Source organism: Coptis chinensis, chromosome 7, assembly GCF_015680905.1.
Source record: "Coptis chinensis isolate HL-2020 chromosome 7, ASM1568090v1, whole genome shotgun sequence".
Taxonomy (NCBI): Eukaryota; Viridiplantae; Streptophyta; class Magnoliopsida; order Ranunculales; family Ranunculaceae; genus Coptis; species Coptis chinensis.
Genome location: NC_141462.1, coordinates 97,027,670 through 97,052,627, shown reverse-complemented (window position 1 = coordinate 97,052,627; position 24,958 = coordinate 97,027,670). Strand labels below are relative to the sequence as shown.

The window sequence follows — 24,958 nt, the reverse complement described above, 5'->3', positions numbered from 1 at the left end:
AGGAGCTTGTAAGGCTTTGATTTGGATTTAACGCCTCTATTTGCTTTCATACTACTATACTAGCCTATCTGAAGTTTAATTTTGTTTTAGTCTATCGGACTAATATGCACCACATCTGCCCATTAGGCCACTTCTTTTTGTTTGGATACTAAGAGCATCTTTAGAAAATGAAGGAGCCAATATATATAATGTAATTGTTATAACTTATATTGATAAAGTTTCTTTATCAATATAAAGAAACTTGGTTTACATCAAACGGGATATTTCTAAATTCTAATGCAATAAAATAGAAAATCTAATTAGCCGGAAACAATGAACAATGAAATCAATATTATACAACAACGGCAATCAATCAGGATATTTAGTCCAACATCATCCCCAATCAGGAGAACATTTCTATCGCTACAATGCCTCTTATTTCCTTTAGTTGGACCATACATGCACAAGACCTTGCCGGTTACCAGTGTAAATCTCATTGCGCTCTTCATCATAGAAGAGAGCAGTAATGTCTTCCAATGCTTCAGAGACTGTGTTTCTGGTCCTGGTGCAACACATCTGAGGATCACTGCTGCTAGCACGTATCTTGGCAAGGCATTTCCCAGTCAAGATATTGCTGATATTAATTGACCCAGCTGCAGGAGAAAAATAAACATATTAACTAGCATGCATATGCATAGTAAAAGTAAGTGCAAGTGTAAGACTCCCTCCCTTCCTGCTCTTCACAAAATAATTATATGGACCTACATTAGAGTAGATCATATGAGATTTCATATAAAATCCACAGAAAAAAGAGTTTTTATTTTTTAGATCTAAGCTTCAAAATGTCCTTTAAGAAAAAATTCGATATCATAATTCTGACAACCAACTCCCACCTCCATTAAATGAATGAGTGTGAAAGACAAAAAACTTATGACTTCGTTGTGAGCTCAGGCCTCAGGGCATCGACAACTGAAGATGAAGGTGCACAATTTTTCATCTACGTTAAGACATGTCTTTGAGATAAAGAGCGTGGAATGATTCTTTCAGGTTCCAAACACAATGATAATGTCACAATCAGTACGGACCCCAAGAAATCATATGCTTTTCAGTCAACTGAAGCGCATAACTAAGTTGACCAAGTAATCCAGGGAAAACCTAAGCAGTAAACCAACAAAGAAAGTTACGCTGAAGTCCAGTGAACTCGCTTTACTTCCATTACACATTGCTCTAGCGGAATGAATATCCATACCGGGCTTTCTCTCTTACCCCTCCCTGGGTTATGGTCCGTGCGTGCAGCCGTGAAAGTACGCTTCCTAAGCTACTCTTTACGTCATTCCTTATTTCTCATTAAGCCTAGCTTACATTCTTGAAGAACCTTCTTCCTCCCTTCCCGTGCGGCCCCCTCTGTTTGCTAGATTCCGTTCAGCTTTCACTACGACTTGCGTGTGTGTAATGATTAAGACAACATTACCGCTAAAGCATAAATCAGTGGTCAGCGCTTTCCTCTCTTCCTTCTGTAAGCATCTTCCGTTTGCAGCAGCCGGATAGTAAATAGTTACCTTCGGGCAGGCAGGGCAGGAGAGCTCCAAGGCTAGATGGAAACAGACACACTAGGTCCTTTCCACTGTTACTTTTAGCCGGTAAGGCTCACTTTCGACCAAAGGATCCTAAGGAGAAGAAGGGCTTGCTGCTTTCCAGATCTCGATAAACAAATGGGAGGTAAATTCTGTCCTCTTTTTTCCTTAGCCCTGCAGGCACCTCTATCACATTAGGGCACCCTTTCAACAGGCATTCGGGATTAGTCAACTTTGCCGCGCCGCTAAATGGCCTTCCGCTTGATAGATATCCGAATTCCGTGTTGAGAGATAGGGATAACAGACTTACTTTTAGGATAGAAGCTGGCAATAGACAATAGAGTAGGCTGCACTTATCCAATTCCTTAATCAGGCGGGCTGGGGTAGCAGCTCAGAGTAGAGTGGGCTGCCCTTGAGTGAATTCCATCCGGTATTGAATGGCTGGATTATGGATCGGGAGCTAAGCAAGCAAAAGGGTAAGGCCCGCCAAAAACCTACGAGTCCTCCCCCCTATCCTGCCACTTTTGTCAAAAGGCGAAACTTGAGGGAAACGTCGCCAGTGCAATGGGCTGTGGACGCATAAACTAGAAGAGCAACTAGTAGTCCTATCTATCCACCTCTCCAGACACATCTTGGCCACCAACGTAAGGCAAAAGAATCAACATAAGCTGATGAAACAAGATCAACTAGGACCTGTCTCCGATTGCCATGCTGCGCTTTTCGCTCCTGAAGGTTATACCAGACTTTTTTCTTCCTGTCCCTCGGAACGCGACTCCCTTAGGAGCATCCAGGAACAAGAAGCGAACACCTGCGCTAAGGGCTGATGAGGCGTACTTGAACATTTGGCCCTGTTGATCGAGTTCAACGGTGAACCGGAAATAGTGCGACCAGAAAGACAGCAAATTCTCCTTCACGCGCGCACGAGCACCGGCCGCAACAGCAGGGAACTATGACCAGGAAACTACTGGATTGTTCTGTGCACCGCAAGACCAGACAAGACCCGTCAACTCCTCTAAATCTATAGCTCTAGGTCAACGTTTTACTCACTGTGATACCCGAAAACTTTATAGATATAACAAAAGGGAACACTTCCGGACCAAGTCACAATGGCAACATTTCAACTGCATCGTACCGTACTATGGGAGGGGTCCGTACCTCCTTTAGCTAAAGAGACTGAAATGTATAAAGTTGAAATGGTGAATTGAGGAACCTGATAGAAAAGTAGGCAAGGTTGGTCTCCAGACTTCACAAATGGCGTAGATATATCTCCGCTCAGTATGTGACCCATGGCAGGAAAGACAGAGATAGGGATATCGTCTTAAAATAGTAAAGCAAACCAGCAAGCCTGACACACATACTACGGAACTCAACTAAGACCTTAGTCGGGATGCGTAACGATCATAGCGATCTCCTCTGGTATCTACTGGTGCGTCAGGATCCAAGGTTGTAAATCATTTTTGGGGAGCTATACCATGACCTTAAACATTAGATTCAGGACCTGATGGCTAGCCAATGAAAGGACTACCTTTCTTGGACTTGTCTAGCATTCTTGACTCATCAAAAGTACTTGGACATTGTGCTTTCCCGGACAATGAACTACCAAATCCAATTTACACGTTCCACTGTGCGAGCGAATGAACTGGAGTGGTTCCAAGAAGAGTCGCTTTATCCCATTAATGATCATCCATCTCTGGGTCTCAATCTCGCAAGCAAGCAATCTCGAAAGCCAAAAACGGTCCAACCAGTCTAAAGGGATAAGCGCATCGGAGAAGGCTTCTTCTCCGATGCGCTTATCCCTTTAGACTGGTTGGGGTCGGCGTGGCGATAGGCTTCTTCTCTTGAGCTCGTTGTCTCTACCTTACACATATTAGTACAGTTATCAGTGCCAAATATGTATTCGTGCTTGAAAAACGACCCCATCGGTCCGCTCCTTTTAATGGAAATTCTCCATTCCCCTCCTGCAGCCAAATCCGGCTCAAGTAGCAAAAATAGATGGTTTTTGACTCCTCTCCCGCCTGGTCGAGCTAGCTTCTCCTCGGGAACTGACCACAATTCCCTCCTTTTAGGGGCTCGCTTACAACCACCTCCCTGACTCACACCTTCAAGCCTACGCTAGCTCTTCCCTTTTACAGCAGCTTCTGCCCTACAAAAAAAAAACATTTTGTGGTCTCATATCCAAGTTGCATCAATCAAGTCAGTTTATGAAGGGAAATCCGTTGAACAAATCCAATATTCCTCCCCTCAGAATCCATTGGCGTACCTGAACCTCAAGCACGACAGATTGACTTTGATAAGCGCACTAGCTGACTACGAGATCAGTCTCACCTCGAGTTCGACTACGGAACGGAATCCTACCCGTCTCATATATAGAATAGAGAACCTGGGCCCGAGCCTAATACCGGGGACTATTGACTGAACTTGCATTCATCTAGTTTGCTTCTCTCACCCAATCGAACGCCTTTTACAGATGGGGCCAGTCGACTGTCAGTTCCCTTCACCCGCTCTTCATGAACAATCCGTAGCACCTTGCCTTCACCCCCAGCGCCCGTCTCAGTAGAGAACCTTTGAGATAGAGACTACTAACAAGCGAGCTACTTCATGAGCACTAGAGAGAGTTCAGGTCAGCAGCTGGTAATAAATAGGGCGATCCTCTCTACACTGAACACTGACCCCATGGAGCATGAATTAAGATGACGACAAGCATCTATTTCCAGCCGATACAGGGAAAACGAAAATAACTCTAGGCTACTAGATTGGGGCAATAGCGGCGCTTTTCGGTTCATTCGAAAGTGCTCTTGTTATATAAATATATACAATAGCCGTTTTGGTGACATCGACAACATTTTATAAGATTTAAGCGGGCAAATCCTCATTCATTCTTTTAGCCCTATAGTGAAAGGGGGGAAGGGCATATTCAGCGACACAACTCTTATTATATAGGTCGCGGGTCGTGCGTGCTCTTGCTAATGAACTTCGGAAATGGGACACTTGAGACTGAACCGATCCGTATAAGCGGAGACTTTGACTTCCGAAGAAACCGAAAGAGTTAATCTTTGAATAGTTATCCAGGAAAGCCCGATGCTATGGACCGATTCTCTTACAAAAGCATTTATGTACCCAGATAGCTTGCTACTCTTTCTATTACCATTTCACTCGGAGATAGAGCTCTTATTAGGCATAGACAAAGACGGCATATTCGGTGCAAAAGTCACATTGATTTCGTGCACTAAAGAGGCGGCTACTATAAGAAAAGGCCTGCGAAACTGAGAACAGGCCTACCCCGGATCATTCCTCCTTTTCATAGAAGGATAATATTAAGGAAGGATGGTTGGGCGGATCGCTGGGGAAGGTGGTATCTAAAGAGGCCCGGCTCCCGAGCGGAGAAGCGTAAGTCAAGAGCTCAGGTGGATTATTCTCATCGAGATGACCATGTCACGAACTGGATTTGAACCAGCACCTCTGGAAGCAGACAGAAAGAGAAGGAAGCGTCAAAGAGTAAGGCGAGAGTTGAGGCATTCACTCGAGCTAGGAAGCCAGCTAGTCGTACTAACAGCTTGAAGTCGTGTCTTGAAGGCTTGCCCCCGCCCCCCCAACTACGGGGGAAGTCACACTTTCACTTCCTGCCGGCCTCACATCGATCGTTCTGTCCACTGAACTCATCAATCAACCTTGACTCTCACTACGTACTCCAACTCTATCTATTAGAAGTTTCAGGCTGAGGTGAGCGACTTCTTTTCTTTCTTTTTTGAGCTTGAGCCGATCTTATTCAATGGATTGTGACTTCTCAGCTTGAGCTTTTCGATCAATTTCCATTGATGGACTAGTGGACTCATTGGACTCTTCTATCTAAGCTTGAGCCCGAAGCGAAAGTGAAACTTCGTCCTTCATTTCATACCTCAGTCCGGTGCCTATGGGGTTCTAGCCCCATGACCTTTCCGTATTCGATTCAATCCTGTTTTTCGTCTTGAATAGTAAAGAAACGGGCTCCAGTAGCGAATGAAATGAATAACTTCGATTCGGCAAGGATCTTACCCCCCTTCGACTTCGGAATGATTTAAAGAAAGATCTCCGCTACCCTGCTTTCGAAGTTGTAGACTGGTCGAGTCAGGTTGAGCTTCGTTGCTAGTAGTAGTCTCAAAGTCAATAAGGTATTAAATATCGAAGAAATGAGCATTCTAAGCTTGGTAAGAAGGAAAGGGGGTTGGCGAAGAGCAAGAAAGACGAGACAGAGACTTTATACGTAATTAGAAAAGCGGTCTGGTACTAGAGCTATAGGCTTCAAAGCTATAACAATGGAGGTTGGGAATGACTATTTGTTACTCACCTTGGAGTATGCTGACCGAAGGGAAAGGTGCACTGCCTGCTATTCTCTTTCTTTTTCGACTTCAGGAGCTCACTTTATCGTGATTTCAGTATAGTTCATCAAGCGACTCAGCCTGACTGTACTGATCCAAGAGTGTATCAGTTCGGATAAATAGGGTTTGGTGAGTTGGATCAATGGAAGAAGTTGCCTCTCTTAGGCCTGTGAGCCTAATCTATCTGTCTTACATGCCCGATTCCATCTTCAACAGTCCTTTTGTCTGACCAGATTCAATCTACCCGTCAAATCAACCATTAGTGGAGAAGCTTAAAACTCCAGTGTGCCTGTGCCCGCCGGATAGAATCTTTTCCTAACATCGGTTGTAGTCGTTACAGCTATGAATGGCACAGGAGTTACCACTACCACTTTCTAGTCAATAAAACCATTCTTAGTCGTTAGCTCTTTAACAGTCAAAAGAAGACAGGGACCAGTTGAATAATTAGGTTCCTTCTGTCAGCTGAGGAGTAGACAATGCTATCTATAGAATAGCTGTGCAACCTTAGATAATAAGAGAAGAGTGGTACTTTCGAAAAGAGAAGCTAGCCCCATTGCTGATGGTTGTCTCGATTGCAATGAGGAAGAATCCAAGGGGAGCAAGGTTCTTAATTTGCTTGTTGAGTGGCTTGCCAATCTCCGTCCTTTGTATCGATTAGAACTCAACGTGAGAAGCTAATAAAGTCATTGGATCACTTTGGATGGGGTCGGGTGCGACAAGGAAAATGAAAATACATGTTAAAGGTATTCAAAGGCGTTCTCTAAAGCCCTGGAATTCAGTGCTACCGTGGGCAAGGTAAGGAAAGTAGGGATTTTTTCATTCAAAAAGCCTGTCACGGATCAATCAATCGGTTTTCTTTTTCTTTCACTAGTTATGAGATTTGAAATCTCGAATCGTGAGACTAGAAAAGAAAGGGTGGCGTCGGAAACCAAGAAGGGGCAACAAATAGGCTAAAAAGGCGGATTCCCTCGTGCCTTGCCTAATAGGCAACTCCCAAAGCGGTCTAAAATAAGGATTGCACTCTCTCGAATCGGATCTAATCAACTGTATTCGCTGGAAGTGGGATAAGCCTCTAAGCTACTATGATTGCATAAACGAAGTCGTAGAAGACCTTGAATCCCCGCTAAGGCAGAGATCGGGATAGAAGGGCTTACATCAATGAAAGTCGATGGTTTTGCACCTAGAATAAAAGAAATATAATAGTCTGTCTGATACTATCCGAAATGAACAGAGAGCCCGGATAGCCAGATCGGGATGAGAAAAGGTTTCTTCTTTCCTGACTTGAATGAAATTAAATGAATAAGAAAGCCGAGGGAAATAGGCATAGAAAGAGTAGGCACCTATCTGAGTCCATAACGGATTGTTTACCAAAATAGGTTGTTGGTGAAGAGGTTGCTCTGGTACCAGTTGCAGCAGAGCCGATCTCCTTCAACAACCGAATTTCTAATAAGAGGTTCTTAGTTCACTTAAGATAAAGAGTTGGTGTCGCCAAAGAGAAGTCAAAACAGGATCCTGTTTTGTTGAGAGAATTACTAGATTCTAATATATATAAGGGTCTCTTTCTAAGAGGCAGCTTCCGCTCTAATCTGTTGTTTGCACTCTCATCGTAATTCCTTATTTCACCTTCCAGTGGGATCTAAGAAACTGTCATTTCACGACAGGCAAGCAAGGAAGAAATCCACTTTCTAAGGGGAACCTGAAAGCTGCTAGGTTAGGCTCAGTCTGCCTCTCAAGCGCCCCAGACGAGACTGACATCCCCAGGACTGCAGTTAAGGCATTTCTTCGACTTGACTGGGGAAGACTTGAAAGAATGGCTTCCTCATTGACGATCGGGGACTGCGACTCTCCCACACAGAGAGGGAAAGAACGGATTCCAATAACAGAAAAGAAAGGACAGGAATCCACTCACCTAGAGGTCAAAGCAGCAGAGTCCGGCAAGAGAAAACTTGCTATAACCTTATTAGTAGGCGACATTCGTTCAGCTACTCGGTATGCCTCTTGATATTTCCTCCCAAACCGCGAAATGGGGGCAGAGCAAGCCAAGGCAAATAGTTAATATCTTTTCATAGTTAGCCCAGTAAACCAGACAACCTGGAAATCCTTCTTACTTATTTTCTTGCCTGGAAGAAAGTAGATCCATAGGACAAGGAACTAACCTTACTCAACTCTTGACTTGACTCGGAGCGACCTCCTGCGATAGAGGCGGAAAGGCATTAATTACTAGATTCCTATTATATTACTTGGCAGGAAAAGCAGACCCCTCGAGGGATCATGCTGGAAAGTCCCGTTGACGTTGACACATCTAGCAATGAAAGCCCGTCGACCGATTGATTTCCCTCCTTCAAAAAAAAAAAAAGTTCAATCAGCCGCCCAAAGGAAGCAAGAGTGAAGAGGGGAAATAGGGTTTAGCTAAGGAATTTATAGTAAGCAAGCTTCTCAATAAGAGTCCGGCAAGACGGATTTACTATTTACCCACTAGGAATTATACACAGAGGGGGGCCTCCCCATATGAGGAGTTTGGAGTCTTCTGTTCTGATGAGGAGGCTAATGCCGGTTTGATCCCTTTCTTCTTAGTCTATTGGAAGATGCAGGAATCGCAAGTTCTCGTATTTCCAACTCTGGGAATTGATTCCACAAAAACATTGGAATTTTGGATTGGATCAGTAGTCGCTGGCATTGTTTCTCTTATTCTTTGAGAAGATGGACCTTGTCCCGGAGCTAGTAGTCACTATGGGTCTCTTGCGTGAGGTTGAGCTGGAGTGGATAATCCTTATTTTGAAGCTAGTAGAAGAAAGGGAGTTTGTTTGTCGTTCTTTGTTGTTAGCCTTGAGCAATTCCCTCCATCCTCCTTTGTCTGATATGGACACGCCATATTTCAAGAATCCGTGTCAGATACATATCCACGTGTCCATGTCAGACACATATTGTATGTGATATACCTCATTTTTTTTATACTTCGTCGTGTCAAACAATTCGTATCCGTGTCAATGTAACTTAGGGTGATATTGATGGGTGGGCAGTGGGCTTCAGGTACCTACCTATTTGGGATGTCTTACTACAATAGAGATTTGTGTTCACGCTCCCCCAACTTGTCTACCATCCATCCATCTTCCAAACCACCAAAACAAATATATATTTCCTTTTCATGAAAGTGTTGATTGTCCTTTCCAACCAAAGAGCCAACTAAAAGTAATTTGGGACAATCTGGCGCAACCTGTAGACTAGGTGATACTAAGGCTGAGTACAATGGTTTGGACCCCTATAACACCATAGAACTATCGCACATTGTTGGAGTTAATAGGATAAAGTAAGCCCAACCCAATGGGTAAAAGTTCACCAGCCACTCCTAGTGACCTGTGCAGTTAAATCGCTACTCGGTCGCTACTCATTTGAAGAGCGAGTAGGTGTAATCGGTCGGGGATTAATCGGGCGATTTTTCATAACACTATATTTCTTTACAAATACTTATTAAATATATTTAACTTTAAAATACCAACATAATGGAACCAATTAAGAACCCAATCAATCAATAAACAATTAAAACACTCAATCAACTAAAATATATATGATTAAAGTGTAGAACTTTACATAATCGAGGGTTGATCGAATCAGAGAAATGTCGAGTTCGATGTTTAACATTGAAATAGTTGAAATAGTGAACACAATTACTCGGCTAAACGGCGCATAGTAATCGGCTAATCGGCCGAGTACTCAGAGAGATTTTGAGTCCAATTGTGATCATTGGGGATTAAATTGTTAATCGGGTCGGCTAAGCAACGAGTAGCGAGTACTCACCGATTACTCGGCGAGTACTCAACAATTTAATAGCCCAGCTAGTGATATGCACCTTAATAACAAAAATTGAGAAAAAATCGATGCTATGTGTAAGAACTTGGACAACATATATACCATGTATAAGAATTTAGACAACACAACGTCACACACAACTAGCAAAGGCGTATAAGAATTTGGACATCAATTCCACACGCCATTGGCAGTGGCATGTAGGACTATCTTCTGGGTGCCACTGGCAATGGCATCTAGAGCATACACCATTTTTAATTGAATGAAAATGTGATTGGCATTGATATATGATTACCATTTACCAACCTAGAAACTAGGAATGCATTCTAAAATCAGAAATCCAAGACAGAGAGAGATTACCATTTTCTTCCAATGGATCGTCTGTATCAGCCTTGCAATAAGAAATTATGAGATCTTGATCACTCGTTATATAGATGTTGTTTGTGTTGCAATCAGGGTGCCATAGAAGATGATCCTCAAATGACGTCACAAGCTCCCCACGGAAGTTCCAAACAGCCACAGTCCGATTCCGAAATGTTAAAAATAATTGGTTCTCATACAAAAATATAAATGCTGATGGAGTCATGAACTCTGTTCTACTTACTTCTGTTAGCTCAGCATTTCTGACCTACAAGAACATTAGTAACTTTGTGTTTTTATTACGTACAGAAACCGAAAAATTTCCATGTCAATGTTGAATTACACTTTCTATATTTTTTAAGTCTCTTTTAAAAGTAAAAGCAAGAGGAGGGAGGAGGGGGTGTTACTTACATCAAGGATTTGGAGATTTTCATTTTCTTGCTTCACAAGAAGTTTTTCATTGAACTGTTCGATGAAGTCTACCTTCTTATTTCGGTGAAGAAGGTGGTTAAAGGCTTTAAGAACTGAACCGTCCTCTATTGATAGAATCTTGAGAGGAACATAGCTGCTGGCCCTTGCAAATATCAATAACATGATACCTGGACTGTTAACAACAAAACAATGTTACTAGAAAACATAAAGGGTTCTTGAAAAGACACATGTATAAAATCAAACATACCCATATTCTTACCAAAAGGGGGAGGGGAATATTTACCTATCTCAGAAAGAACAGACAATAAACAGAGGGAGATTGGCAGTTTGAGATAACTCATACATATTCTTAATAAATGTATAAGCTACCATCACTTGTAAAATGACTAGGCGGATCAACTGGAAAGATCAATTTCATCAAATTTGATCGATAGAAGTAGGGGTATATTATGCAAATCAATAAAGGGGAATAATATAGATTTGTAGGATGAGATGTCCTACAAAAGTAGGAAATAAAAGCAAAACAACGTCATCTTCACCAAAAACCAGTTCTTAATTTGTCTTTCGAGTTCACTGTTGAGTTACAGTGTGTACAAGACCATGGTTACACAGATCCATCTCCCATCCCTTTGAGTGTTTGCTCTCACATGTGATTTTGTCTGTCAGGTGGAACTTCAATTTTTTCTTAGGCCCTTTTCCCTTCTCTTAGTCCCATTGCTCTTTCTTATCTTTTATTTTAATTTTCATTCTTTAACGACTACATGTATACTTTACCACCTAAAACACATGAAAAGAGAGAGAGAGAGAGAGAGCAGGGGTTGAATGGAAGTGAGGAAAAAAAAAAGGGAAATAGTATATACAGTAAACTCTGAACATTATAATATTTAGAACATTGAGAGTGCATATGCTTACCTGATTTTGATTTCCTGTATATGTTTATCCGATATAGAATACAGCATTCTATAGTTCTTCAAATCAAACACCTTGTACACACTAGATCATAAAACAGAAGTTTCAGATTACATAAACGAAGATGTGGAGGATTTACACAACGACAAAAGTTGAAGTATACCTGTCTTGTGCAGAATATGTGAGGACCTTGGCGTTCACGTCATCAAATTCAACAAAACCAGGCCACTTGAGTGACTCTGATTCAAAGAGAGGAAAACCTGCATCAGGTTGACCTCTTCGTATGTACCTGAACAAGTTGAACAGATTAACATTCAACAAAAAGTTAAGAGTAAAAACATAGAGTGAGAGTGTGAATCAAGGGAGGCACGCACTCAGTCCTTGTAGTTCTGCATTTCAAAGAGCTGAAATTATCTGAAGCGTAAACAGAAACAGTGATAAGTGAATCATTGTTCTTATTATAGAATAAGCTACGAATGACTTCATCAGAGCTCACATTCAGAAAACATATCCTCTTATTTGTCTCTGCAAAATGAAGTAATCCAGACAATATAAGTGATTGTGAAGAGGTTGCCACTTGTAGTATGGCAATAAAATATGTGAGCTGACCTCTACTAAATGCTGCACAAACACCAGATTGTGCAAGAGCAAATATCAAGTCGTGGGCAGCAACAATCTCAACAATTTTGGATCTCTTCTTCAGGAAATGAAGTGCTGGGGAGGAATAGTGTTCGTGAGGATCGTGAGTGTCGTACTCTTCCTGCAAACGAATATTGCGGAAACGCTCGAGAGAGTTGGTCATACTAAAAGAGCGGCCTCTCCTGGAGCAAATCTCGCGTCGCTGAATCTTGGTGACGCTGTTGTTCGCAAAACTCCCCTCCGACTTTGACAAGTATCACTCCTCCTCCGTTTCTTACTGCCTCCTCCTGCTAATACGCGACGAGCTGAGAATGGACGAGGGCTTACGGATATCTTATTATTCCTCTCCATCCCAACTTAATTATTATTATTATTCCGAGACTGGGATTTTATAATCATTCATTCAAAAATTCTTCCTCTCCACCATACAACTGAATTATTAAAAATTCAATCTGAGGATGAAAGCCACTTCACTGTTCACTCACGAGTCAGTTTGACTTGGTCCACTTTTTTTTTTTTTTTTTTTTCCGATAATAATATTCAAAATATACAAATCATAATAAATCCTCCTAAAAAAATATTCCTAGTAGGCCTCATGCGCCAAGTGTTATTGTCCAATACTTTTTTTAATCTCATAACCAACTCATCAGTTTCTGTTGAAGTTGTCATATCCATAATTAGCAATTAGTAATGCAACAAAAAATCGATATAGAAAGTATTCAAATAAAATTCGAGCTTCGATAAAATTTTGTTTTTTCAATTAGATTAAAAAAATATAAATGACAAAAATTTAATTCGTAAGTAATTTGAGTATAATATGAAGCTAAAAATAAAATGAAAAATAAGATAGAAAATAATATCACGTGGACTCATATAGAGAAGGTCCGAAAATGAATATGGACCTATTTTAAAGTTTATTTGGGAGCCCAAAGTGATTGAACTCATCGATTGGATCAAACTGTTCTAAAAATCATTCTAGGAGGCGGTCTCTAGGCGCTAGGCGGTGCCCAACCGACTCTCCTAGGCCCTAGTCGTTTAAAAAATTGGTGAACCGACTAGGCGAGTCTAGGCGGACCGATTAGGCGGGCTAGGCGGTCTAGTCAATTTTTTTTTTTTTTTTTAATGATTAAATGTCGAAAAATAAAGGCCCGTGTAGGCTTAAGATTTAAATGAGTTTAAAATACTTAAGTCTAATGTAAATTATGTCACTGTAACAAAGAATATGTTTTTATATGAAGTCAATATTCTTCAACTATTACACATTTTTGTAATAAGTATTTTTGTTTGTGTTTATTTTTTGAATTGTGATAAATGATTTTCTTTATTTCTTGTAATATATGTGTATATTACTATATATATTAGGAAAAAAAACCGCATAGCGCCTAGCCCGTCTAGGCACTGCCTAAAAGGCCTAGGCACTAGGTGCTCTCCCACCGCCCGACTACCGCCTAGTGTTTTTTAGAACACTCATCAATTAAAGCTCACAAAATTAATTAGATTGACCAAAACAAGGACTTAAATGAGGATTATTATTGTTCTCGTGCGTCCATACTCATGAAGCCCATCAACCCACACTTCTAAGGTAAACTCGGTCAAATATGATGGAATTAGAATTTGACCACAATAAAATTATAAATTAAATTTGACAAAAAAACACGTGTTTTATATGTATGTTTATAGAGCTCATTGTGACCATATAAAGAGAGCACTTCATTGTCATATGTAAACACCAATTCACTATTCATAATTTGACTCTAGAACTTGAGGCAGATAGATTAATAAAAATATATTTGGTTTTAATTAGCCATAGGTCTCATTAGTCTATTTGTTCTCATGTTATTATTTTATTATTATTTATTGTTATTCATTTTCTATGTAAAGCTAATATTTTCCTTAAAAGGAGGAGATGAAACTAGTGTTTAGGGTTTTTTTATTATTTTGATTCATGATCGATGTTCGATCTCTATATCAAGTTAACGCTTATGTGTTAGTTTGTTTAGGTGTTAACCCCATTCATCAAGACCCAAAAGGTGGGAATTTAAAATAAGGTTTTATATATTGCAATTGAATATTATGATAATATTATTTACTTTTGTTCTTCTAGCTGTATAGTGTTCTATAGTAAGGAAATTATTTTTTGTGTTGCTCTAAAATGAATAATTAATAGAATGGATGCCTAAAATAAGTATTATATGTGTTTGTCTTAAATGGTGATTCATTAAATGACGACGCCCTATAGAAAAATACTCTATGATATTAGTTGCTTTATGTGGTAATTCGTTTAATAATTGCTCGAGCTTACTTGAAAGAACATTATGAAGCAAAAGGTTAGTGAATCAAAAATATTAGTGAATTTGATTATCTTTAATCTCTATTTAATATTATATTTATATTAACAATTCTCAATATCTAGTTTAGTTTAATCCACAATCTATACAATAATAATTTTTAATCCCTCGACACATTTTTTTTCATATCGTCATTCATAATTTGTACGAAACATAAACGAATTGATTCTCTACTCATTATATACTCTTGAAGAATATTAGGTTTTGATATTTTGTGATTTTGCCCAACAACACCCATAATCCATACCTATCTATCTTTCCATCTCTTCTCCCAAAACCATATAAGTTAGTACACCGCACATACCTATTTCAAGGGCGTGTTTGTGACACTGGCCCTCAAATCAAATAATTTTATGCATGGTTTGAGGGTTGGGCTTATTGGGGTCACGATATAAACACTTGATACCTTAGCTGCCCCTTGGCCCAAATGAGGGCTGAGCCAGGTAAAATCTTATATACTTTACCACACTTATTATATCGATTTTAACTAAGAGTACAAAACTAATTCTCATGCCAAAAAGAGAGATGGTGGGTCAATATATCACCCTTTTATTGTTGAAATATGATTTAATGTTGAAATTACATAAGAGACTATATATATATATATATATATATATATAAAAAATATATAATATAAATATATATATATATATATAAATGAATAAAAAATTTGTACAATTTTGGTCTGGTGTTTGGTTGTTTTAGACTTATTTTGTTAGTATGTTTTTTGGAATTATTAAATTTAATAGGTGGGACTTTTATTCTAACATAGTTTGGAAACTATATCAGAAAATAAAATATTTTGAAAGGCTACTTAAATTATAGATTATTCATGACATAGTCAATAAAAAAGAAACAAATGAGTAATGATGTGAAATCCAATTGAATTTTTTCATTTACAAATAAAAATATATTAAATTCACTCTCTGTTGAAATCTTAACTGCTATTTGCATGCCATTAGGAAACTTCATAGACAGTTCCATATTAACCATAGCCTACTTAAAAAGAGAAATTTGATGTAATTTGAGATCCCCATGTGAAAATCACTTCGGTTTCTCTCTTGCCATTCCACTTAGTAACATTTCAATGGATTCAGAGTTAGCATTGGCATTTTATTTTAAAACATTCACAGCTTTGAAATTGTCAATCATTTTCCTATTAATAGAACATAGTATTTAAATATTTTAACTAAACATGATTACGTGGTTTGCCTAATTTTTTATCTGAACATTTTGAGTTTTTTTCAAAATCTTTTAATTTTAGTCAAACGAAGTGCTATGCTACGCTCACGCCCCCACTGCTATGCAGTATAATAGTTATATTGTTAGGTTGTATTTACAAGTTCATTTTTGGTTTTATATGTGATATAACCTCTCGTTTGATTAATTACAAAAAACGGCATTTGTTATCGGCTAATATTCCTCTTAGAGCATTTGCAATGCAGGTGATAGAGGGGGGTTTGTGAAAACTATCACCTAGTTGGGTCCAAAAGCCAGGCAATCGTGATGATGATAAACTTCGGTGATAGTTTTTCAGGTTCAAAACAAGGTGAAACCTTCCACCGAAGTTTTTTCATCGACTTGTTAACTTCGGACGGGATGTTGGATTCCGTCTCGTGTGTGTTTTTTTTTTTAAAATGGGTTTTTTTTCCGGGATGTTAGATTCCGCCTCGCATGATTTTTCGATTTTTTTATCGTTTTTTTAATTTCGGGCCGGGATGTTTCATTCCGTCCGAATTTTTTCAATTTTACGTCAGGGCGAGAATCCAACATCCCGTCCCGAGATATTTTTATCGGCTCAGATTACGACAGCTTTTCACCTTATTTTTCACCGGATTAGTGAAAAGAGGGTGAATAAGTGATGAGGTGGCGGTGATAGAGGGGGGTCTTATAGTCTTATTGAGGACCACGATGAAATGTACAACGCCAAATATTTATGAGAGCTGGTGACTGGTGAGGGCCAAATGAGGGGTCGGAGGGCATCGAAATTTATGACCCTTGGAGTAGAGTATCGAAATTCCAAAACCACAATAACATTACTTACTCTGTTAATGGCCAAATGGGTCGTGGTTGGGTGAAACACGTGGTAGGGAGGGTCGGGGTCAATAATAGGAGTTCCATCAATTTTGGAATCTGGGTCGCAAATCTTCCTTCCTATCAAAGAGGCTCATTAATGGGGCATTGATTATTTATTTATTTCCTTTTCAATTACGACAAGGGAAGACAAGTTTAATTTCAATCCGCGGGAGATTAATGTGAGTTATTTCTAAAACAGATGACCCACTTAATTAATTAATTTTTTCATCGGTCTATAATAATTCGAGTTCTATACGGATACGTTTCCTTATCATCATCGGAATGTGCTTGTGCGGTTGCAGACTACATACTCACAAGAAATAAGGAACAAATATATTTCAGCTGGTGAATTTTTTTATTATGGAGAGAATTCTTTTGTCCGCACCAGATGGACAATCCATTCTCACCACCATGAAGTTTGCGGTTCTACCCATTGCCAAGGTTTTCACCATGTGCTTTATGGGCTTCCTCATGGCTTCTAAATATGTCAATATTCTACCTGCCAGCGGTCGCAAACTTCTCAACGGGGTAAAGCCCTAGTCCCTTAGTAACTCTAATTTATATTGATTTAACTCCTATTAGTTTTTTCTAACTAATATATAGTAAACTACAATTCCAAATATCTGAGAACTAATTGATAGGGAGACTTAGGTATTATTCCTAGATTGTAACATGTTATATTTCTATTGTCTGTTGATTGGGATCTGTTTGTACCTGCAAAAGACGAGGGACTTGGAAAGCAGGAATAGTTTACGTAATACGGTGAGCTAGAAATTGTTATGAGGCGTTTATATATCGGGTCATTTCATTTCAGATCTACTTTTCAGCGTAGACCTTGTGAGAAAACTCGTTTCTACCCATTATCTAAAGTTCTTTAGCAATTTGGACACACTATAATTTTTGTGGTCGATGGGTGCTAAGTGATAAACCCATCGGTGGTACTCCCTCCTTGAAACCCCCATCTTGCAAGGAGTGGGTGCCCAAGTGTTTATGCACAACACAAGATTACAGAGGCAGTGCGGGACTATTGATACTTAGGAGATTCGCCTTTTAGATTGGGTAGATAAGGTTTTCCTACAAAAGCAACATTTTCTTTGCAATTCCTTTTTCTCTTGAAATCTTTGCTTGCGTTTGATTGTCATGTATTATTCTCTTAGCGTAAACTTGCAGTAACTGTAACTCTGTGACGCAGTTGGTGTTTTCGCTTTTGCTCCCCTGTCTGATATTTTCTCAACTTGGACGAGCTGTCACTGTACAGAAAATGCTCGAGTGGTGCGTAGCAATCTTTGCCCCTTATCTTGTATGAGTCGTATTTCTAGATTTAATTGATATTTTAAGGCTCTATCAAGATAACATGCACAATATGCAGGTATTATTTCGTTTAGCTGCTTTAAATACTGCACATGTTGGAATGCTAATATTCCACAGTTGAAATATACCTCACTGTCAAGGTCTTCCATGACAAGACAGTGGTGTCATTCATTTGTTCGTAGTGAGATTGTTTCTGTATCTCCTCCTTGCATATTTCTTCACTTGTCAATTAACAGTGTCATTTATTATAGTGTTAAATATCATCTTGATATGATAAATGTAATTGATATTAATCTCTTTGCAGGTGGTTCATTCCTTTCAATGTTGTTCTGGCTACGATATCAGGATCTATTATAGGTTTTGTCGTTGCATCCATCGTACGGCCGCCATATCCATTCTTCAAGTTTACAATTATACAGATTGGAATTGGTATGTTACATCTCAGTATTCTAATAATTCATGTTTTAGTTTATGCTTTATACTGCTGGAAAAGATTACACTCTGGAAAGACGTGTAAATAAATTTGTACTGTTCAGCAATTATCCTTTTTCAACTAAGTCTTACAATTCAACATGCTGATGGATCAACTGAACATGCCTAATTGATCGACAAAGTGAATCTTGAAAAATGATAATGACGGATTAACCTGTAAATGGAGTTACAATTGGTTCAAATGCTGCAATCCGTCACTTTCGTACTGATTGTTTGGTAACCCACATTTATCCAAAACTTTAATCCACTAGCTCCTGGTTAACTTCAAATCACATGTGAAGTAACTGATAACAAGTACAAGAGAGCTAGGAAGCTACTCTAAGGGACAAAACCGAAACTACCCATTCCTAACTCACAAGTGACCGACTCAATAATTTCTTCTCCACATAGTTTGTAGTTTTGGCTAGTGAAACATCCAAAATTTCGAGGACCAAATGCTGACGGGTTTTTAGTTTTCTCTACGAAATTGTTCTTTGGATCAATAGCTTTCTCTAGGAATTGGACCTTTTTTCAGCAGGCTACATTCTCTATGGTGCTGGCGATTTTGAGTACAGGTTTGTTGAAACATATTCCCTATGGCGCTCTGCTGCTGTGACGGACTTTAGATTCCCGATGAGCCACAGCTTATCTGTGGTTACAACTGGGTTGCTCTGTTACTGACAGGCCCACCAATCGGGATTTATTTGGAGCTTGCCATATGGGCCATTTATGGGGATCACGCACACATTTACCCTTTAGAATCATTTACTTAGAACAACTTATTTCCAAAGGGCCCTTAGATTACGCATTAATGGCTGGGTTCCACTATGAAGATTCAGCTTATTAGAATAGGTCAAACATTGGCAGAAGTTGTTTCAAGTTTTAGGATTTATCAACTTAATTTTTCAATCTCTTTGGTAGAGTGAAATGTTGTATATTTGTTTGTTATTGACTTTATGGTGAATGTCTTGAACTTTCCTGAAATATCACTTGTGTACTTTCTTCTACAGGAAACATTGGAAACGTGCCGCTTGTTTTGATTGCGGCTTTATGTCGAGACAAATCCAACCCATTTGGTGATTCAGACAAATGTAGCCAAGATGGAAATGCCTACATCTCATTCGGCCAATGGGTAGGTCCCAATAATTCCATCGACATAAAACTCATGCCGTCTATATGTGTTGCTGTCGAGTGTCGACTAACTGATCTGTTTGCAGTGCGTCAAGTTTATTGAATTTTATAATTTTAAAGCTTAGTTGAAGGGTTTACCTTTGTGAGGCAAGACATACACCTTAAGGTGGTCCAATGCTGAAGTCTCTATCTCTAGAACATCCTGATATGGTTTTTACTTTTTGGTCTTGGTGCTGATGTAATGTTCCCAATTATATCAGTTGCATATCTTTTTTGTCTTTGAAATAAAAATACATAGCTTTTCTCCAAGTAAAATGTAGTAAAAATGAATTACTCATAAGCCTGGAGAGAAAAACATTATTGTGATGTGAAGAAAAATGAATTACTCATAAGCCTGGAAAGAACACATAATATGCCTCATTAGAGGCCTGTGATGTGAAGATCTCTTGAATTGGAGGTTACTCAGGTTTGAATCTTTCGACTTTGTTAGTGGTTTCTGTGCGATTCTATCTACCACTTGCTTTGTAGTAGAGTTTTCTGTTTTACTAGGGAAAAAAAAAGAGAGGTTTGTAATCTTCAATTTCCTCTAATTGATGAATTCAATCTGAAGGCTTTGTTGATGTTCTTTAACGACGTTCATGCTAAACACAGCACTCCCGTGCCCCCACCCCCAACCCCCTTCCGGAAATATTCAATACTTTAAGCATTGATGATTATCAAACTCCAATACAAGTAGGAAGTTGTTGAGACCATACACAAAAGTACAATTGACATTGAAGCCTCAGATATTTGTTCGGTCACTGATATTTGAATTGTGGCCAAGGCAAAAGAAGTACAATATTGACGTTTATGGCTTTATCTATTATATATTGAAGGGTGGTCCTTGCCACCATCCATCATTTTTCTCAAGAGTTATGAAGTGGATCCATGGGCAGCTTACATGAAGATCCGGAATGGCTCCAAATTTTCATGGGCAGAGGCCAGGGCACCTAGTAGTTTTTGATGGTACCATTTAAAGTCAAGAGTTTTTATATGATTTGACATGTGTAATTCAAGTTCCTAAATTTATAACTAGTCCTCACAATGCGAAATTTGTCACGTCTATTCAAAGAAAACAACGGTTAAGACTAAATGATGGTTTGAGCAGAGTAGATGACTTTTTCAGGGAGTTTCAGCATCTAAATCGGATATTTGCTTTAGCACTTGCATGCATTTGTTTATATTTTATATTTTGTTTTGTGTTCACCAAAATCTTGACTCTGATGGGAAGAAAAATTGATGAACATGTTTCAGGTTGGTGCAATTGTCCTCTACACATATGTATTTCAAATGCTTGCGCCGCCTTCGGAGGGTACCTTTGACATAGATGATGGACTACTACCAATCAAGAACGCCCCGTCTAATAATACGGCTGAGCAAGTACCCTTGCTGCCCACACCGGAGCCAGAACCAATTGTTGCAAATACATCAAAGCCTGGAAAAGTAAACTTCTCCCTTTACAAGTGTGCAAAGTTTTCTTTATCATGTTGTACTGTCTTTCCCTGATTGATAAATGTCCCAGCAATTTCGATTTTGATATTGCATGAACTCTGAGTTATAGTCATATAAGGGGGATTAGGTGTTTTTGTTCCATGTAATATTAAAGTAATTAGAGAAAGGCCCTCGACTCTTTTATGTGGATCAATGTTCTAAAAGACGCTAGGTGGTTGTCGGTCGGTGGGAGAGTGCTTAGCGCTTACGCGGTTACGCCTACATGCTAGGCAGTTGTTTTCCCTGATATATATGTTATACATAGTCACACACGCGCACCCATATTAATTAAATTTTACGTACTTTCAATAAATCAAATATTAAACATTTACTGTAATTCATTCAAATACTAAACACAAACAAAAGTACTTCTTTATTAAGGCACAAGAGTTGAAGAAAATGGCGAGTGAATTGCTCAGAGTTGAACAGAGAGAAGAGAGGAATGAAGAATATGACCTGTTTAATGAGGGATTAAGTGAAGCAATTCTCCTTTAATCTTTTAAACCCTTGTAGCGGGCTTATTTCTTTTAAATTTCATTGGGCTTTAGTCTTTTAAACCCATACTCAAATCTTAATTTTGTTTGGGCCGAGTAGGTTTTAGCCCCTTGACACAACATTGAATGTCATTCCAACGTCTAATGCCTTGAAGCCCACTAACGTGCTTGAATGTGATTAATGTCTCAATTCACACAACCACCTGCCATATAGCTGTTAGTTGTTACGATCTGACACTTGCCTGTCATATGAGCACAATCTTGAAGCATCAGTAACTATAAATCAGAGATCATTAAATATTCGCTAAAACTCAAATTAACCATATGGCCATACACTAAATTCATGCTCTATAATTAAGAGGTGGCATTCATAATATGAAAGATTTAATTGTTTTGCTCAATTCATGTTGTATAAACATAATTTAGTTTTGGTTAGATGTTTACCGTGCTCCTTGATGCAGATCAGTGAAATTTTTGCTTATATATATGAGAAGTTGAAGCTCAAGCAAATCCTTCAGCCCCCGATTATTGCATCTGTAAGCTTTTAAAACTTATTGATGTGATTTGTTATTTGCAGTACTCAGATTTCACCATCGTTATTACTTGTTAGCAATATCTTGAGCTATGAATAATTTGGTTTTGATCCATTTAACAAACTTTGGATCCCTTCGCAGTCAATTTGGACTTTATTGGTGGTACTCAAGCGCTTATTAGCTGATTTCGATGGATCCGGATTGTCTATACCATTTTATAGTTTTAAAATTTGAAAATTAACCAAAAAAGGTAACGAACTTTGTCTGAAAATTCGATTGGGGGTAGTGAACTTTTTTTCCCCTCAATTGGGGTAACAAACTTAAGGAATTGGTCAGTAAGAGGTATCTGTCACCTTGCCGTCCAAAATTTCCATCATGTATAATACAAAAAAATGTTTTTATTTATTTTAAACCTGGATAATCTTTGGATAAGTGGTCATTTGGATAATTTTAGCATCCAACAAATCTTTTCCCAGGATTGATGGGTGCAGGCTTACACAATAATAACTAGTGGATGAAATTTGAACTCATAACTTGAAATTGAGCAAACAAAAATAAATCTTCAAAAACATTGAATCTTCAAATTGAATAAAACTATAATAAAATAAGACTCGAAATGAAGCTCTAATAAATTTAGGCATGAAATGAAGTTTAATTACGTAATACTTTTTGGAGAGCTTCAATTTTGAGTATTTGGGGAATGGGGTTTTTCAATTTAAGTATTTTTTTGGGAAGATGCTGATTTTAATTTTGGACGGCAGGTGGATGGATATCTCTTAATTACCAATTTCTTAAGTTCGTTACCCCAATTGACGAAAAAAAAGGTTCATTACCCCAATTGAATTTCCGGGCAAAGTTCGTTACCTTTTTGGTTAATTTTCCTTTAAATAATTTACTAATATTGACCTTTTCTTAAGAGTGCTGACATTATCTCTCTGTTAGATTGGTGAGACTATAACTGAGTGATGTGAGGAGGTCTATATTCATGTTTAAACTTAACTATACAGTGCATTTGCACTGGTGTTAAGCTGTTCAGGCTTTGTATATGTTGACATGGCTATAGAAGTTTGATTTTGGTGGATACTCTTCTTTGACTGAGGCCATTACATACAGACTATTTGTATTTGTTGTGGCCAATTGTGGGAAGTTCCAGGTTTATATTGACATTGTAACCACTAACTATAACTTTTGATGCAAGTGTTACACTGTCTTACCTATTGGTGTATGTGTTTTTTTTTAAAAAAAATTTCTGTCCTCTTTGGTTCTTATTGTAATTGTAGGCTCCCTCAACCTACTTTTGTTTTTTTTTCCCCCTTTGTAATTGATAACTCGATCCTTGCTGCAGATCTTGGCAATGGTAATTGGCGCTATACCATTTTTGAAAAAACTGATCCTTACTGATGATGCCCCACTCTTCTTCTTCACTGACAGCTGCATAATTCTCGGGTATGTTTTATATTTTCCAAAAAATAATTCATGCGAGTTACTGTACTTATAGCTTGGTTTGTTTTCCAAGTTTTAAATTACATATTGGAACTACAGTTATAGTTTAAGGAAGTGAAAGTAAAGCCCTGTGTGGTATACTTAAAAAATTTCTTCTGAAAATTTGGGGGTACTTACTTGGTGAATCGTAACTTTGTTGTTAAGTATGAACATTCATTTGTCTTTTTTAAAGTGCATAAATTTTTTGTCAGAAGATCCTTCTGCATCTGTCAATTAATCGATTTCTTGAAGCCAGTCTCAGAATGATATCTAACATTTATGTGTTACTATCAGGGAAGCGATGATTCCATGCATTTTACTGGCACTTGGCGGCAATCTTGTAGATGGTAAGTAAAAAAGTTGTTTCTGCAAACATTAGAATCACAAGCATGTATAAAGAGGGCAAATCGATGATGCATGATATTGAATTAATGGAATAGCTGTTGTATGAAAATACTTTAAAGTTAAGAATCCTGAGAGTTCTTGTGACGTTACAATGAATGATATTGATGTAGGTCCAGGAAGCTCAAAGCTTGGACTGAGAACAACCGCTGCAATCATTTTTGGACGGTTGGTTTTGGTTCCGCCGGCAGGGCTTGGAATTGTTATGTTGGCTGACAAACTTGGTCTCCTTCCAGTTGGAGATAAAATGTTCAGATTTGTCCTCCTTTTACAGCATACGATGCCTACATCTGTGCTTGCAGGTAAACCTGGGCTCCGGTCTACCATCTTTTAGAGTAAATATCTTTTGTATTTTGTTTTTCTTTTCGTTTATGAAATTATTTTTCTACATTTCGTTTTCTATGACCTGTATCTAGAGGTTCGAGGTTTTTGCATCTTCAATGTCATATTCTCTATCATTGTATTCATAGGGTATGCTTGTCAACTAGGGTATCCTAGCTGATTTCTTATACAGTTTTTACTTTTACCGTTATCTCCTTTTTATATGTTTGTCCAATATATTTTACTGATTAAAATATGTTGTGTTTTTTAATTGTTAGCTTAATAAAAGGTTGTGGTAGTCAGGTAGTATAAGTATTGATTACCTGGAAGGAAAGAAAAGAAAAGAAAAGAAAAAGTTAGGAAGAAGTATCTTTTTTTATGGTCGTTATCAAATGCGTCTTCTTAGATAATGTTTCTCCGTGCTCTGTAGGTGCTTTAGCTAATTTACGAGGATGTGGAAGAGAGGCAGCTGCAGTTCTGTTCTGGGTTCACATCTTTGCTATACTATCCATGGCTGGCTGGATTGTTCTCTATCTCCGCATACTTTTCTGAGGCTAGACTAGTTGCACATTCCAACATTTTGTTGATAAGTTGTATAGAGTTGTATGAAATCGGCACCCAATTTGTAAGGACTGTCTTGCAGACCCCGGAGGTGGAAGGCACCTGTCAGTGACAACGATGTGTAAATTAATGCCTAGAGAAGCCTTCTGTCATGTTTATTTATTTATAAACTATTCAATTATTCATTGTGATTTTACTTTTTATCCTTATTTTGTGCGGACTTTGCATTTGGAAGGTTCCAGAGTT

At 38.5% G+C, this 24,958-nt stretch overlaps 1 protein-coding gene and 1 pseudogene across 3 annotated transcripts; one reads left to right on the top strand and one right to left on the bottom strand.

Moving 5' to 3' along the window:
• Positions 1-159: 159 nt before the first annotated feature.
• Positions 160-12,536, bottom strand: LOC147490385 (uncharacterized; annotated as a pseudogene). Its single transcript, XR_015203204.1, has 7 exons — positions 12,023-12,536; positions 11,788-11,938; positions 11,577-11,702; positions 11,417-11,497; positions 10,484-10,676; positions 10,073-10,340; positions 160-632 (listed from the first exon to the last, which is right to left on the bottom strand). The product of XR_015203204.1 is annotated as an uncharacterized LOC147490385 (transcript).
• Positions 12,537-16,461: 3,925 nt separating this feature from the next.
• On the top strand, positions 16,462-24,903 carry LOC147490384 (Auxin efflux carrier family protein). Of its 2 annotated transcripts, none has more exons than XM_086575099.1 (11): positions 16,462-16,655; positions 16,779-17,004; positions 17,669-17,748; positions 18,092-18,216; positions 19,269-19,390; positions 20,683-20,871; positions 21,875-21,949; positions 23,292-23,392; positions 23,723-23,775; positions 23,944-24,132; positions 24,582-24,903. In XM_086575099.1, exons 2-11 carry the CDS (start codon positions 16,837-16,839, stop codon positions 24,701-24,703), a joined length of 1,224 nt encoding a protein of 407 aa, XP_086431225.1. In that variant the 5' UTR covers positions 16,462-16,655; positions 16,779-16,836; the 3' UTR covers positions 24,704-24,903. The 2 variants fall into 2 exon arrangements, with proteins under 2 accessions (XP_086431225.1, XP_086431226.1); XM_086575100.1 differs by having other exon boundaries at positions 16,517-16,655; positions 16,795-17,004.
• The last annotated feature ends 55 nt before the right edge of the window (positions 24,904-24,958 follow it).

What these genes read in the sequence shown, in the direction of transcription:
- LOC147490384 (XM_086575099.1), top strand. Translation starts at nt 16,837, where the DNA reads ATGGAGAGAATTCTTTTGTCCGCACCAGATGGACAATCCATTCTCACC. An exon ending in ACATCTCATTCGGCCAATGG is followed by an intron (nt 19,391 to 20,682) that starts GTAGGTCCCAAT and finishes AACATGTTTCAG; the next exon opens with GTTGGTGCAATTGTCCTCTA. An exon ending in AGCCCCCGATTATTGCATCT is followed by an intron (nt 21,950 to 23,291) that starts GTAAGCTTTTAA and finishes TCCTTGCTGCAG; the next exon opens with ATCTTGGCAATGGTAATTGG.